At 30.5% G+C, this 17936-nt stretch overlaps 1 protein-coding gene across 2 annotated transcripts; it reads left to right on the top strand.

Moving 5' to 3' along the window:
• The first annotated feature begins 9572 nt into the window (after positions 1-9572).
• LOC114366922 (homeobox protein SBH1) lies at positions 9573-17346 on the top strand. 2 transcript variants are annotated; one of them, XM_028323958.1, is made up of 4 exons: positions 9597-10789; positions 11209-11464; positions 15820-16061; positions 16906-17346. In XM_028323958.1, exons 1-4 carry the CDS (start codon positions 10352-10354, stop codon positions 17107-17109), a joined length of 1140 nt encoding a protein of 379 aa, XP_028179759.1. In that variant the 5' UTR covers positions 9597-10351; the 3' UTR covers positions 17110-17346. The 2 variants fall into 2 exon arrangements, with proteins under 2 accessions (XP_028179760.1, XP_028179759.1); XM_028323959.1 differs by lacking the exons at positions 15820-16061; positions 16906-17346 and adding an exon at positions 12158-12535 and having other exon boundaries at positions 9573-10789.
• The last annotated feature ends 590 nt before the right edge of the window (positions 17347-17936 follow it).

Here is a 17936-nt window from a genome sequence, read left to right as displayed (position 1 = left end):
GTGCAGCTAATATATGCATACAATAATTTTTATAATTAATTTTATTTTATCATATATTTATCTTTCTTCACTTTCTATTTCTCTTTTTACATTTTATAAATTGTTGTAAAAGATTGGAAAGGTGTTTCATTACTTTGTATGTAGAAGAGGTCTAAGTCAGTGATTAAACAAAATATGTAAATTATCATAAATTTTTTATGTCTTTGATTTTTATAAATAAAAATAAATTAATTTTGTATATAGCGATTTTTTTATAATAATCACAATTAAGATTTTTAATTCTTTAATAAAACTCTAAAATATCTCTATAAATTTCGGCTATCATGGGATCTTATTAAAATTAAAAAAGATAACACTTGATTTTAGTGTTTAACGTGTGTATTAATCCTTGATTCTGTGTACTCATTAGTTGTTTAGATCTTATGTGAGAAGACAAAGATTCACTAAAAAAAATATCATTTAGTTTAAAAACAAAAAGTATTAAACATTTGTCTTTGTTAATAAAATATTTGTCTAAAATGAATCAAAGGCTTAAATAAAGTTTTTAACCCCTCAATTATTTCAAAATTTAATTTTTAGTCTCTTGTTAGAAAATATTAAACATTTTTAGTCCATGATGTTAAATTGAATACATTTAGTGATTATGATATATCAAACGAAAATGCACGTCATCATGCTATATGGCAACTGCATAGCATGTATGTCACATATCATTCTCATATTGTGTCACATGACATCACAAGAAAGTGTCTTGTGTTAGTCTTTTAATTTACCAGATGGTCATATTTTTGTGTTATTTTTTATCCTTAGAAAAATTTTAAATTTAATTTTTAGTCCCTAAAAGATTTTGACCATTCAATTTTAGTCCTTATAAAGTTGTCATTCTTTGATTTTAATTTCTAAAATTTTAAATTCTAGTACTTAGTCCTTAATTATTTTTTTTTGTCATACTTTAGTAATTTTTTAAATTATCTACTCTCGGCTTTCTTTGGGGTGATTGCAAAAATTTTGGTTTTAAATGCAAATTTAAAAAACAAAAGGTGTTTAGAAAAAAAATGAGTTGAAATGATTTTGAACTCAATTTTACAACACTTCAACGTTCATTTTCCAAATCAAGAAAATAAATGTAAATTAGGATTTTAGTTTTAAAAAAAAACACATTATCCCTATATTTTACAACGACCCTTTTCATCTGTCATCACCACTATCATTGATTTGTCATTAACATTGGCATCATTATCATCAACATTAACACCATCGCCACCACCACAAGCACTACTATCACCATCATCACTGACATTACCTCCATCACCGCAACCATCACATTGTCACCACCACTAGTATTATTGTCATCATCATTGTTGTTACATTCATATAAATACATGCCTAAACTAATGTGGATAGGATAAGAAACTTTTAAAATAAGTTTATTTTGATATTAAAACTTAGGAAAAAAACTAAAAAGTAAAGAATTGGTTGTTGATTTTAATTTTTTTAAGCTTAATTACTACTAAAAACTACTAACCAGACCCTAATTTATCCTCTTTCATTTTTTGGATTATTTTTTACCAGGTAGGCTTCCAATTTAAGTAGATTACGGGTTAGACAAGTTTAAGATATTTTGGCTGAGTCCAAGTGGGTGATTGATGTTTGGATCAGGTAGGTTTACTTCCACCTTTGCGATTATTACTAATAATGGTTTGAACAATATACTTTGTGATGATATTGATGAGATGAAAGCGAATGAAGAAAAGATTAAAGATTCTAAAAAAGAAAAAAAAATTGAACACTAATGATTAATGTGTTGAAGTTAAGATTGAATCGTTTTAATACTTAGACTTTATTTATCTCTTAATTGAATTCTGGATTAGTTAGAATCTTTTTTCTATGATGAACGGGAAAATTAAGACAATTTTCTTTTAAAAAAATTGACTAAAGTAAGACAAAAAAATAAGAAATAAAATTTGCATTTTTAGGGACTAAAAATCAAAGAATTACAATAATTTAGAGATTAAAATTAAAAGGTGCAAGTCTTATACAAATTAAAAATCAAATTTCAAAATTTTTAAAGATTAAAATTGAAAAAAAAATATCTTATCATATAACATACTCACAAAACTGACACATGACATTATATGAAAGTGCCACGGACCCCCTTCATGCTAATACACAGGCTTGTTTTTTATATTGTAAAGAGCTAAATGGGTCAATCCCAATCCATTAATTCAATCCCCTTTTTTACACTACTAGGCACCGTTTCTTCTCTTGAATTTAATAAACTTATAATCATGAAGACTTTTTGCTAAAAGTTGAATTTACATCTAAAAACTGCGTATTTTGATTTTAATAAATTTTTATATCAAAGACGTGTTCACACAATACTTTTGCTTGGACCTAAATATTGCATTCAACTTGTTATTCTTAAATATTAAATTATTGTTTAAAAATATTATATTACTCTAAAACGGTTGTCTTTAGAGTTAGACTAAAAATATTAATGTTATTAATTTTATCTGCCCTACTAAATTATTTTTTCAATGTTATTTTATATGTTTATGTATTTGAAGAAAAATTACAATTGAATTGTTGAAATATAATATCTCAAATAGCTCATTCATTATTTTATTTTAAAAAAAGAAGTAAATTACTATAATCCATTTTGGCTTACTTATTCTTAGTTTAACTTTAAGCCCTAAGAAATGTTTGATGACTATTAAAAAACCAATTTAACATTTAAACAGAAAAAAATATCAATATGATAAAATTTATTGTATGATAAGAAGAGAGATAAAAAGAATTAAGAAATGTCAATAAGATATTTAAAATAAATAACAATTTATGTATCATTACTCTTTTATTTGTATGTGTTTTTTGCATAAAAAAATAATATATTTATTTACTTTAATGAGATACTTTATTTTTTATTAGACTAAATCATAAACTAATTATTGTTAATTTTACTTATCAGATGAAAACTTTTTTGTCCTAATAACCATTTTTTTAGTTCCGAATCTGATCACTTACTAATTATTGATTATTAGTAATAAATAAATGAAAATTATTTTTGCCTTTTCTTATTTTCGACCTTGTGGCTTGTTGTTCATTTTGTAATCAATTAAATAAAATTAAAAAATAGTATTGTTTTATGTCAATCATGAAACTGTGGATGGACGTGACTTAAAGTATGAGAATGGAGAAAAAAAATAAAATAAAAGGAAACCTAACCTAGGGTTGCTGTCCCTGCTATAAGGCCATGCCCCACTATCACACCTCGCAGCAGTGACGTCTCTCAACTTTGTGTCTCTTTTTCTTATTACGCATTGTGACCGATTCGCGTACTCTTCCAACACTCACAACCCTAAACCCTAACCAGTAACAGACCAATGCCCCTAAGGTCCCATGTGCCAAACCCTAAATGGACCATCTATTTATTTTTGACCAATACTCTTCTGCTTCCTTTTTCTCTCTTCTGCCTGTAGTGTACGTCTAGACATATATGCCAGAGATATGGGAACTTCATCATTCGTCTCCCCCAAGTTGTCAGCATGTAAAATCTTTCTTATTAATGCAAGTTTTTACATCTATTTCTTTTTTGTATACGCTATTATAGCTCTGTAAAAACAACAGTATAAAATGTAAAATGCACATATTATTATTAAAAACAAAGTTGTTGTTTATTGACATTTTTTGGGTACAATTAGTTATTACTAATGTATTATTCAAATTTTTATGTGCCATATGAAAAACTATTTTTTTTATAAAATATACTAGTATGTATATAAAAATGAAAATAATTAAATAATAAAAGTGATGTTAATAAATGAAGAAATATTCATTAATTATCCATCCTGTACGAAATCTAGTCAGGGAGATTTAGGATCCACTGATTGGATTGATCGTGAAGGGGTGAACTGTGAAGGGCAAGGCAAAGTATTAATTGTCTCTACTCTCTACCTCAAGTCTCAAATGGTGAAGTGTTGACATTCACACAGTTGGGTTCTTCCCCATTCTCCTCCGGGGACTCTCTTTCTCTCTTCCTCGTGGGCACTTAATTTGCCTGTCTCCCTTATCAGTTAATTCCATAATGAAGATGAGCTCACGCGTGTAATTATTGTATTATTTATTAATTTGACTCATCAACTCGACCATTATATATTGAATTTAGTAATGTTATTTAAATAGGAAAAATAAATGTCCTAATTTAAAAATAAAAGATTAAAATTATAAATTTAAATTATAGGAAAATGAAAATTCTAATTAACTTATACAAAAATAGAACAATAAACACGAAAGTAGACTTTATTTAAAGTTTAATTAATGTTTTCCTTCTAAAAACAAGACCATCTGACTTCTCTAAAATAAGTAACTCATTTTATAAAATAAAATAATTAATCTTAAATCTTACTAAAAAAGAAGAAGTTAACTACTTATATTATGTGTATATACATAACAAATCATAAATGTATTGAAATATAAATCATTGATTAACTACTTATATTATTGTCTCTGCTGGCCACAATAATTATCGGTATATTGAATATCAATTGACAATTATTGCTGAAGAGATTAATTTTACTGTCATACTTAACATTTTGTTGATATTGGGCTATGTATTATAGATTTATAGTTCACATTCCTTTTGAATGTAGGCATCCAATTAAGAATTAGCTAAGCCCACTGTCACAATTTTATTTTGCTTCTATCCTTTCTTTGAGTTATAACGTACATATAAACTGATAGAATTAGAATGATTTAATTCAATTTTATTTTGCTTCTATCCTTTCTTTTAGTCGACATCTATCTCAATTATATTTAGATAAAGTTAAATTGAACCCAAATGAACTTGATGATCTAATTCAACTTGTTCAACTATAGTTGGATTGATCAAATTCACCGATTGATCGTTATCAACTTACACCCACATAGGAGTGAAAATAAGTTAAACGACCTAAGAACTTATGGCTTCACCTAACTCATTTATTAAAAACGTCAAGAGGCAATGACATTGGTGCAATTTTAGTTGAATAAAAAAAACCAAAAATATACAGGTAAGAAGAAACATGAAAAATGTAATTTTATATAATTTGGGTAAAAAAAATCCGTAAATGGAACATGTAAAGATTATATAATTTTAATATACAGTTGATATAAAATTATTATATTATATACTAATTTAAAACATAATATAGATGTAGCTTTTTAAAATAACGGTTAGAAAAGTTAATAATCCTATTATACATATATAATTTATGATTAGTAGACAATACATATGAAAAACCTCCACGTTATTAGTACATCCTTATAAAGTTATATATTTGATAAAAAATATATATATTTATTCTCGATATAATTTTATTTATTTGACTAGATTCGGATAAAAAAAGAAGCTAATGTAAAAATATGTATTTTGGTGATTTTTTTTGTTAAATATATATCCGCAACATGTAATTTTGATTTGTCATGTAATTTTTTTAAGGTCCTGAAATGTAAAATAATTACGATAGTATACTAACTAATATGCAAGATTTCTTAAGAAAAAAAATGTAAGATGAAATTGAAATCATTAAAAATTTAATCTAAAAATATTAACTTAAAATTAAGGGAAATAGTTATTTACTGTTAAAAAAATAATTACAATTCGGGAATCCTTTATCATAATAACTTTCATCATTTGTTTTTCAACTTTATACTTTTAAAATTATATATTACTAGTAGTATGCTCATAAAAAAAAATAATTATTTGACTAAAGGTTATCGAGATTTGAAATGTGGTTACTGGGTACTAGAGATAACAAAGTAGGTCGGATTAAATGGTTCACCCGTTAGCTAATTATTAATTTGACTGGGAGTGTAGAAAATCCAACTCATTAGCCCGTCATGGTTTTCTCCACCTAACCCGCAAACCCACCGGGCTAGAGGCGAGATGGGGAACAATATGGGACTTCTCATTTAAATCGTCATATTGTGAGATGTGAAAAAAACAAATATGAAGATGTGAGTCAAATGATTTTAGACATGCAAAGGAAGTTGAAGGCCAAGAAGATAGATCAAATGGTGGCACACAAATTGTTGCATAATCTAATGATTAAGTGTAATTTGCCCTTCATTTTTGTTGAGCATCCAGAGTTTCGGACTTTGATAAGTTATTTGTGTTTTGAAGTAATTCCAATTTCTAGAAATATTTCTAAGGCTAATATGTTGAGAATATGTGAGAGGGAGAAAACCATCATTAAAAAATTGTTGTGTGCTATTTTTGGCAGGATATGTTTAACTTCTGATTTATGGATATCTATTAATACTGAGGGTTTCATAACTTTGATTACCCATTTTGCTGACCTAAATTGGAAGTTAAATGACAAGATTCTTAACTTTCGTCATATGCCTCCCCCTCACAATGGTTTTGAGTTGTTTAAGAAAATTAATGAATTTTTGCATGATTAAGGAATAGAGAAAAGGTTTTTTCAATCACTTTGGATAATGCTTATGCTAATGATGTTATGCAAGATACTTTAAAAAATCAACTTGGTTTGCAAAAATGGATTGATATCTGATGGTGAATTCTTCCATGTGTGTTGTTGTGCTCTCGTTTTAAATTTGATTGTTCAAGAAGGATTAAAGGTACTTGATGACGCCTTGGATCAAATTAGAGTGAGCATTAAATATGTGAGGGGTTCTAAGAGTAGAATGATGAAATTCAAACAATGTCTTCAAAAGTTTGGTGACATTGATGCATTAAGTGGGTCATGTCTTAATGTTCCTACAAGATGAAACTCAACTTATTTGATGCTTAAAAGTGCTCTTAAATATCAGTGTATTTTGGGAAGTTTACACTTGGTTAATTAAAATTACAAGTATTTCCCTTTGGAGAAAAAGTGGAAAAAAGCATAAAAAATTTGCATATTCTTGTTGTCATTTTATGATATTACAACCTTAATTTCTGGCACAAGTTATCCTACTTCCAACTTGTATTTTTTACAAGTTTGAAAAATTCAATGCCTTTTGATTGGTTGTATGAATCACGAGGATGAAGTTATTAAGGATATGACTAACTAATGATGGAGAAATTTGATAAGTATTGGGATTAATAAATTGTTGTGCTTGCATTTAAGGATTAAGTTGGAAACATTGGGTTATTGTTATGAAAAGATCCACTTACTTGGGAAATAAAATTGGAGAAAATAAAGAGCAAGTTGTACATGTTTTTCTCCTAATATTCTAGCAAAAGTTGTGCTTCAAATGTTAAAAAGTGTAAGCATAATCAAATTTCATCAACTACTTCTTCCAAACCAAGCCTTTTTTTTTATGTAAGTTGCTTATTTTATTTTCAGACGTCATTTTAATTCAATTACTTTTTATTCTTTTCTATTATATATGTTTCAAACCTTTTTTTCCTTATCATTTTAGGAATTAAAATTGTGCAAGCTTCAAGTTGCTAATAAAACCGGAAGGAGTCAACTTGATACATATTTGGATGAACCATCATTAGATTTTGATTTTACTGAGCACATGGATATATTCCAATGGTGGAAGAGTAATAGCCAATGTTTTCCAAATCTTTATGTAATGGCTAGGGACTTGTTGAGCATTCCTACTGGTAGAGTTGCTTTTGAATCTTCATTTAGCATTGGTTCTTAACAAGTATAAGAACCATCTTTTGCCTAAAAATGTGGAAGCAATTATTTGTACTTCTAGTTGACAACACGACTTTGTTGATGATAATTCATTTGATCTAATTGTAATTATTTTTTTATATTGATACAACTTCATACATGTTAGTATTCTTACTTTCAATTGATTTTCATTGTTAATGTTATGAAGATGATGAGGGGGGAGCTCACAAAGATGCAAAAGTGGAGAGAAGTTCTTCGAAGACTGCATCTAATGTTCTTGATAAGTTAGATGATAATTGATTATTTGACTTGTACTTTTATTATGATTTAGACTTTTAATTTGGTTTATGTTTAATGACTTTGTATTGTTTAAGATTTTAAGACTAATTTATGACTTTGTGTTGTGATTTGGTTGCTTGGTATTGGTACTTGGATCATGGTAAACTTATTATTAATTATTATTGATGACTATTATTATTTTTTGTGGTTTAAATATTTTTTTTGATTAAGATTTGAAGACTAATTTTATTTATTTATTTTTTGCTGAAAGTTTGTTATTAGCTAAAAGTATGTTATTTTGCTGAAAGTTTTTATTTTATTTTATTGAATACTATTTTGTGTTAGGTATTAGGCTATTAATTAAAAGTTTATTATTTTGTTGAATTTTTTTTATTAAATGACGGGCCAATTCGCGAGTTCACGGACTAACCCGCTTTGCCATCCCTAATGGATACAATAAGAATAAAGATGCAGAAATCGGTAGAGAAACATAAAACTTAGCTGCAGAGCAGCCTGAGGTGGTCACTGGTCATTTCACGGCGAGATAGACTGTGGAGATTCCTAGACCTTCACCTGCTCACTACACTACACTTAGTAAATAGCTCCCTGCCCTGCAAATGCAATTTAATTGTGTTGTCATTATTATCACCGATATGTTGCTATTGCTACCTCAAATACTAGTACTTATTAGTAGAACTTTCAAGAACTAAGCCTACGTACGTTTCAAGTATCAATCAATCCTGCATTCCAAATAAAAAAGTATCAGTCAATCCATGTACAAACAGTTTCATACACTATCAACGTATATACCTACCATAAGTTATTAAACATTTATAATCTGATTAATTATTACCCACAGTAAATTTTTACTTAGTCTAACACAATAAATATGATCATTATGGAGCTGTTATCATATTTAAGTTAAAAATATTTATCGGAAACTGTAATAGAAAAATGAAATATATATACTACTATCATCTGAATTAATGATTTGTTATTAAAATGACATCATACCTTACTGGCATTTTAATAGAAAACAAATTATATTTCAAATTGAAGTGTACTCTGACTAGTCTCAAGAAAAAAAGAAGAGTATAACCGGGAGAGGGGGACAATGGGAAGCGACAATGTGTACGTAACCTGATGGAGGTGCCTTTCACTAAGGTATTTTACGGGAAGTGATGCTACTCTAGGCCTCTTTATTAATTATTATATATTATGGACGAGAGAGATATAATATAACCTATGGTGCTGGAATTAAATAGATCGAGAAAAAAAGGGATTGCTGAGAGGAAGAGACATTCGGACTGTCCCACAAACTTTACCAGCTTTATTTACTCACCTGCAGGCGCGCTTTTTCCATGGTTAATTATATTCTACTATATCGTACGTATTAGATTAGATCATATACTATATGCTACCATAGCAACTACCACTACATAGTAGAGAGAGAAGGAAGCATCATCATCATAGAGTAATATTCATGTTTATGCAAGAATTAATAATGAATTACTCCAGCTTATGTTAAAACACAAAGTACTTCTATTTTGGAGCTAACAGCAAGAACCAATTATTTAGGTTTGATAAATAAAATACCTAATGTTCTGTTAAATGTTGGTACTTGTTTGTGGGACTAGAGAATTTTTGAATCACTGTGGTGAGAAGAGGACAAATAGGGTGAGAATATTAAATGAGTGGAGGGATTGCCATCAAAGTGTAGAGAGAGATTTTGATTCCGTGCCCCATAAACATAAACATAAACCTATATATCTATCTATCTCTTCTTTCTCCATTCATGGTCAGTAGTAGGTAACTTGTTTTCTCTTCCTCGATTTGATCGATCGTTCCTTCTCTCTCTTGTGTTTATGCCAGGAATGACAGCGTATCAGTGGCAGTGCAGGAAACGAGAGGGAGAGTTTTCATTGGGAAGGTAAAAGCCTTTGTTTGTAGCAGTGCCTTACATGAACCCTCGCCCCCCTTCTCTTGTTCGCTACCACTAACTCATCGTTTTCTCAGTGTGCCCCGCGTGCGTTCTGCTGTGTCCTCTCACTCACAGGTGTAACCGTGTAACCACTAGAATCATACTTAGTGGCATGGAAAGAAAGAAAGAAAGATTAACCTAAAAACCCTGTGCAGGCTTTCCCAGAAAAGCCAAGTGAGAAAACCAAACCCTCTATTACCACTTACTACTTACTTCATGTAACTGACTATAGCCACCACTATCACTATTTAGGATTTTCTGTAAAAAGCCTGATACTCTTTTACCATAAAACCCGGGAGAGCCCTCATAATAAAATTGAGAGAGAGAATAAGAGAATTGTGTGTCGTGTTTGTTTTTGTTTGGTTTGTTGTAAGGTTAGCTAGTGAGTATTCTACACAAGGGTGGTGGTAGGGCAAAAAGGATAAGACAGTGAATGTGTGTGTGTGTGTGTGTGTGTGTGTGTTGTTGACAAGCAAAAGCTATGGAGGGTGGTAGTAGTAGCTCTAATGGCACTTCTTATCTGTTGGCTTTTGGAGAAAACAACAGTGGTGGGCTATGCCCAATGACGATGATGCCTTTGGTGACTTCCCATCACGCTGGTCATCATCCAATAAATCCTAGTAATAATAATAATGTAAACACAAACTGTCTCTTCATTCCCAACTGCAGTAACAGTACTGGAACTCCTTCTATCATGCTCCACAATAATCACAACAACAACAAAACTGATGATGATGATAACAACAACAACACTGGGTTAGGGTACTATTTCATGGAGAGTGACCACCACCACCATCACCACGGCAACAACAACAACAATGGAAGCTCCTCCTCCTCCTCCTCTTCTGCTGTCAAGGCCAAGATCATGGCTCATCCTCACTATCACCGTCTCTTGGCAGCTTACGTCAATTGTCAGAAGGTTAGAAAAGCAAAAGAAGAAAAAGCTTAATTTTAACTCCTCTTGTGTGATGTGTATATGCACACCCCCAACACCCCGTCTTTGTGTAAAAAAAGGTAGACAGGTTTTTACTCAGTGGTTGAAAACGATCGATGCTTAATTAATTAGTTTCTGCACACTCCCTTTCTTTGGCAAGTTCGGATCTGAGTTGTATGGCATGTGTACTGTGGACTTGTTTTTTGTTTCTTTCTACTAAAATATAATCACTATGTTGATAAGTTATATATGTTCCATAGTAAGAAAGAGAGTTTTGGCAAAGAAGTCAAAAACCCTTTAAAGCAGAAGTGATAAAGACTGTTATTTGCTTCATGGTAATATTAATTATATCATGTGTTTTTTTGGTGATACATGGTTTTCAGTTTTCACACGTTCCTTTGCAGGTTGGGGCCCCGCCTGAAGTGGTGGCAAGGTTAGAAGAAGCATGTGCTTCTGCAGCGACAATGGCTGGTGGTGATGCAGCAGCTGGATCAAGCTGCATAGGTGAAGATCCAGCTTTGGATCAGTTCATGGAGGCTTACTGTGAGATGCTCACAAAGTATGAGCAAGAACTCTCCAAACCCTTAAAGGAAGCCATGCTCTTCCTTCAAAGGATCGAGTGCCAGTTCAAAAATCTTACAATTTCTTCCTCCGACTTTGGTGATGACCCTCTCCCTCTCTCTATATTCTATCTTCTCAAATATTCTGCATATCTAAAAAGTATACAGGAAAAAGCAATAATTTTTTGGGTGTATTGGTTTTGTTCTCGTATCAGAATTTGAAGTTTCATTAAAGGATTATGCCGTGATCAAACTTCCAATTCTAATTGGAAAATAATAACCACGACCAAGAAACTGTGTCTAAGCTTTTTTACTAACGTTAATTTGGTATTTGATGTTTGACTAATTGACTAGCCATGCATACCGATGTTTCAAGGAAGTGTGGTTTTGTTAGAATTGAAAGGTGCTTAAAGTTGATGAAGCAGCACTTTTTCTTTTTAACTTTAAAAATCTTTATCTATCATTGGGCTGTACGCTCTCTATCGAACGATATATTTTATTCTGGTAGATACTAGTCGTTGTATGTGAGGGTTTCAAATACCAGCAATGGGTGACCTTGTTCAAAGCGTGGCTTTGTCCGTCAAAGTGTAGATGGTGGTATGGTACATACCTGCATCCTCTTCTCGGTGTTAGTGCGTTGAATGAACTGTTTTGGTATCTTGCTAATTCGTCATTTTGCGTGTGCATGATATTGACATATATCCAGCTGTTTTTTTTTTGGGAAATATAAGACTTTAGTCACATTCTTGTCTATCTAATTTTGCCAATGTTTGAATTTTACCGGGATTCTCAGGTTTGGCTGGTTTTGCTTCCTTTATATTGTTAAAGGTTCTCCTTGAAATGAATACAGAGATGGATGAATGTGCCGAATGCAGCTTGCTGGTGAATTTAGGTCTGGTAAATAACCTAGGAATTAGGGTTTCTTCTGCAGTGGTTGTTCCCAGGAGTGGTAAGGCTAGATACTCTCATTGGAAATGTAATATGCAGACGAAAAAGTGGCAGAAAAGAGTTGAAGTTCTTTGGGGATAAGTGGTGAATTTTTAAATTTTCCAGAGTGAATTTTTAAGAACTAAAAAACATACTACCATAGTTCTTGCAATTTTATATATTACTAGCGGAAGCCTTTTATTCATATTTATCTATCACTTTAGAAATCCAGTATTTTTACTTATACCCTTGTCTCTACCTAAGTTTTAAATACTATCATATATACATCTTAACAGTGGAAGAGGTTGAAAAAATTAATATCAAGTTTGTATTCGTAGGGCAATGGTTAATGAATATTAGGCTTTTAGTGAAAATTGTTCGAAAATATATTTGTATTTTTTGGTACAGAAGGGGAGACGTATCATTAATATTAAAATTTTATTTTCTAACAATTTTTATTTTTAAGTTCGATCTTAAACCATAATGGTTGGCAAAACAGTTTTAATATAAATGGTTAATAATTTTATTTTTTAATTTGTATTTTATATTGGATAAAAAGAAAATGAAGGGTATTAAGTTTGATATGTATTTTTCTCGTCGTTGTCATTTTGATGTATGGATCAATAAATGAATTTGCTAAATCATTTATTCACTCAATTCAACTTAGTATCATTTGGAAAAGGAAAAGATAACTACAAAAACCTCTTTTGGCGAGATGCATGCTTTTCATTGTTGGGAATGGTGAGAAAACATATGGGATAAAAACGATTGAGAGTAGAACTCGTGGAAAAGATTTTCTACTCTGATCAGGAGAGAAAATTAATCAAATGACAAATACCCTTATTATAATTAAGTTTTGGGAAAGCATCCATTTTAGTCCTATAACTTTCGGTTAACTTCAAATTAGTCCTTTTATGTAGAAACTCATTTTTTTAGTCCTAAAACTATAAGAGACTAGCTGAATGACTTTTTGATAGTTTATGGACTTGAGAGGGTTATTTACTCTATTTACTTTTTTGTATAAGAAATAATCTAAAGTTGATGGGAAGTTAAAGGATTAAAGGGGCTATTTACTTTATATTTTGTTAAATTGGTAATAGGGTTTAAATGTTATTTAACATGATTAGATTTTCTTACTTTTGTCTCCTTTATTTTTCCCCCATTCAAACAATAGAAGAAAAAAATATTTTTTCTCTTTTTTTTTTTTCTTGTCTTTTACATTTGTGTTTTCTCTCATTATCCCAATTCCAAATGATGCTGTTATCTAAATGATGCGGTTATAGTTGTTTATGATATGATATTTTTTGTTGTAAAAAAAAACAGTTTTCTTTTTATCATTTGTTAAAGATATGATATGGTAATCAATATCTAGATTTCACTTTGCACAAATTACTTAGCACAAATGGCCGGGCTTTTGCGAGAGGGAATTAACATGATTCATGAGTTACCACTTACTAACTTAAATTATTATTTATTATGATAATAGGTCTTTGTGTTACAAGAACCTTTTACGATTGATTGGTGGTAAGCGGAATTTTGATCCTCCCTGTCCCCAGTTCTTTAAAAGTAGAAATTGAACACCCCAAGGAGTGTGTATATGCATCGTTTCGTTTTTTTTATTTTTTTATCAGCAAGTATATGCATCGTTTCGTATCAAGCCTTTGTGCTTTTTCTTAAAGTGTTTAGTTAGTTTTAAAGAGTTTAAGCTGGTAGGATAGTTGGTCCTCAACAGCAATGATAAATTCAATTCAGTCGTGTCGCCCTATTTGTTTTCTGTAACTTTTGTGTTCATCATTCTCTGTAATTGGACTACTAATAGAATATTTGTGTAATTTCAAAAGTGTGACTATGCGTATTGATTGTCTTTTTTCAGAAAGCGCTTGTCTCTGTAACTATAAGTGCGGATGCATTTGTCATACTTGTTATTAGAATTATGACCATAGTGTGCTACTGATTTAATTTCTTTGCATGTATTAAACTGGAAATGGATACACACACTGTTTTATCAACACAATACTGATTGTTCCATGAAATCTACAATTGAATGACAATCATCAATGTCAGTCAAACTTTACTGCTGTTATGCTAATAATTATAAATGAAAATGAGTAAAAGCTTATTTCATGTTGCTCTGGATATGAGTAGTATATAATCATGACCCAGTTTTAGTGAATCACTGTTTTCTAGCTTCCAACTATGTATATGTATGGGCCAAATGATGTGACTTTCCTTCCACTTATTGATTTAAAGATTACAAGATTTAATTCTTGTTCCCCTTAATGTGTTGGTTTTTCAATTTTGGAAGTCTCCTTTGTATCTATTGTGTAATGTGTCGTTTTGCCCAAAAAGACTGTTCAGGGTGGTGTATATCTCCCTTGGTATATTATACCCAAAAAAAATCTCCCTTAGTATTTCTTTTTCCTCTGTGCATATGTTTTTAATGGAAATCAATCACTCTATTGATGTTAATTGTAGTCTAAATTTTTCTACCACATATTGACAATACATTATCTATTAAATAAATAACGATCATGAGAGTTTTGGAAGCCTTTGATTATGTGTGAGGTATAAGCTATTCTTATTATTTTTTTAAAGTTAGGTATAAGCTATTCTTAGGTCTCTTTTCTTCGTTACAATTTTTGGCTTCCCTTGGTTTTAATTTCTGCATAGGAATAAGGTTCTATATGGCTTTACTAGCTAGGGTCTATCCGTCCATGTATGCATGTCGATAAAGTAGCACTTCATAATTTATTTATTTATGATGGTAAAAGGCACTTCATAAGTTACATATTGGAGAAGTATACATTCACGAGGAGTATACTTTTTCGTCCCTAACTTTGTCGGGACTGAAGAAAAAGGGAGCGTCCATTATCTGAGTTTTGATCCATGGAATGGAATAATGCTTCACATTGGCGCCCGGCTCTTTATCCTATGCACCAATTCAAGTGCAAACTTTCATGGGGTGAAATCAATTATTTTCTAATGATTGCAAGTTGTACTTGCAGTTATTCTTTTCTCAGATCATTTTAAATCCTCCTACAATGTTCTCTTGGTAGGTTTTCTTTACTATATATTCAGTGAAAAAAGCAACTCATTTATCTCTATTTTATATTTTTTTTGCTAAATATTAAGATTATATTGATTTATAATATATAATATTAAATTAATCATTCATCGTGGTGTGCTACCAAGATTTCTCTTTAACAATATAGTGACCCGGATTTTAAATTGATTTAAGAGTTCACTGAATTGTTATTTACTGCTCGCAATTGTTTAATTTGATCTATTTTGGTTGAACTTGAGTATCTCCAGCCAAATGCTGACCTTATTCAAATCCCTTTAAGGTTTTAATAGATGTTATTTTATATCCATGGATATGAAGATTAAAACTAGTATTTGATTACATGTTTAAGTAGAATAATTATTTGTCAATCATATCACAACATGTTTATCCTTTTACTTACTATATAATCCTTTTAGTATCCAATTAATGTTATCATAAATTGAATCGATTCATATGATGATCAGCTAGCAATGAGGGTGGTGATAGGAATGGATCGTCTGAAGAGGATGTTGATCTACACAACATGATAGATCCCCAGGCAGAGGACAGGGATTTAAAGGGTCAGCTTTTGCGCAAGTATAGCGGATACTTGGGCAGTCTGAAGCAAGAATTCATGAAGAAGAGGAAGAAAGGAAAGCTACCTAAAGAAGCAAGGCAACAATTACTTGAATGGTGGAACAGACATTACAAATGGCCTTACCCATCCGTATGTTTAATCTATTACTCGCTCCTTTCCTAATGTTTTGATAAATGGCTAATTAAATTTTAGGAGCGTTTACTTTTTTGGTTTAATTATTAATTTGGTTCATATATTTGTTTTGATTTCGTATGTAAAAAATTGTTTGTTTTAGTCCTCGGATGAGCAAAATGAATGTGTTTCGGCCTTTTGCCAACAACACCATACGTTGCTATTAAAACCACTGAATTTTTTTTTGGCTGTGGTTAAACTGGTAGAAATTTCTTCCACAGTAGGATTTCTGGCAGTTTAACAACAACAACGCCTTATCCCACTAGCTGGGATCGGCATTTCTGGCAGTTTAACAAATGTGAGAAAATTTCTGGAGGTTGTACAACGCAAATAAAGTTTTTCAGTGGTATTATTATTATTATTGTGACTAAAGTTAAAGGTCCTAGTAGACTATTGATACAATAAGAATGTGTTTGGTTTAGAGAGAAATAGAGAAAAGAAAAATAAAAGATAATTTTTGAATTGAAATTGAGTGTAAGATATGTAGGTCCCATGGAATAAAATACAAAATTTCTCTCCAAACATATTTCTCTTCGAAACAAACACGGCCAAATAGAAATATAGAGACCAAAAATTAATAGTTAAACTTATGCTATAATATCACTAATAAGTGGAATACTATAGGAATACACTTTTTAGTACTCTTGAATAATTTTTAATAGAAATTCTTGTGTTTTACTATATGTAAGTCTCGTTCCAATAATAAAAAAAAATGCATAGTCTCGTTCTCAAATGAGTTGTGAATGTTAACTAATTTCATAGAGTATTTCATAATTTACATGGTATTTTGATTGAATAACAGGAATCCCAGAAGCTGGCTCTTGCAGAGTCGACAGGTCTGGATCAGAAGCAAATCAACAACTGGTTTATTAATCAAAGGAAACGGCACTGGAAGCCTTCAGAGGACATGCAGTTTGTGGTGATGGATCCAAGCCATCCACACTATTACATGGATAATGTTCTAGGCAATCCATTTCCCATGGATCTTTCCCATCCCATGCTCTAGAAAATTATCCCTCGTTTGTGGGCTGCTGATAATAGATTCATAAACTCGTGCTGTCACTTATTAAAACCTTACAATTATTAATATTAATTAATATGCATTCTAAGAAATCCTAGATTGCTATACTATAATATAGTACGCAGGTGTATCCCTTGCTAGCTTTTTAGACGGTCCTTTGTGTGGATCATCTAGTTGAAGGAGTTATGAATAAATAAAATTCCATAAATTTAAAGTTTTTGATGCTTTAGTGCTTTTTTTTTATTATTATTTTTATTACTTCTGCATCAAGTATTGTTTATGAGATCTGTGTATGAATTATGGTGGAGATTCATAACCCATCCCATCCCTAACAATTTATACTTCGATATCAAATGATAATTAATTTGGCTGCAAGTTTCAATATTGCTCGCAAGTATCAATATTGTTTCAGCACTACCTATTTTTTGTGATCTTTAATTAAATATGCCCTTTCATTAAAAGTAATTGAATACATAATAATATAATAATACAGAAAAATTACATTATAAAAAAATTGTATGTTATGTATTCATTAAAAGAATTAAAATAATAAATAATTTATAAAAAGTATAAATATTGTTTAGAATATAAGGGGTTGCATGTAATATTATTTTAGAATATAAATTATTTTGTGATTTATTTGTTAAACATTTATAGGAATTGATTTTAGGGTTTAATATTTTTTTTAGTAAAGCTTAATTAATTGACCGTCCTTTGTTCGTTTCCCCTAAACCTCTTTTTGGTATTTCTTTTCGAAGGGCTAATAAAAATGTTAATTCATAAGATGAATCAGGGATTATCAATTATTTAGA

The sequence above is a fragment of the Glycine soja genome, chromosome 9, assembly GCF_004193775.1.
Source record: "Glycine soja cultivar W05 chromosome 9, ASM419377v2, whole genome shotgun sequence".
Lineage (NCBI taxonomy): Eukaryota > Viridiplantae > Streptophyta > Magnoliopsida > Fabales > Fabaceae > Glycine > Glycine soja.
The sequence above is the reverse complement of the archived record's forward strand: the minus strand, read 5'-3'. Positions and strand labels throughout refer to the sequence as shown.

Bases quoted from the DNA above. Each gene is read 5' to 3' on its own strand.
- LOC114366922 (XM_028323958.1), top strand. From the start codon at position 10,352: ATGGAGGGTGGTAGTAGTAGCTCTAATGGCACTTCTTATCTGTTGGCT. The intron at 10,790-11,208 runs GTTAGAAAAGCA...GTTCCTTTGCAG, and splicing joins CTTACGTCAATTGTCAGAAG to GTTGGGGCCCCGCCTGAAGT. The intron at 16,062-16,905 runs GTATGTTTAATC...ATTGAATAACAG, and splicing joins ACAAATGGCCTTACCCATCC to GAATCCCAGAAGCTGGCTCT.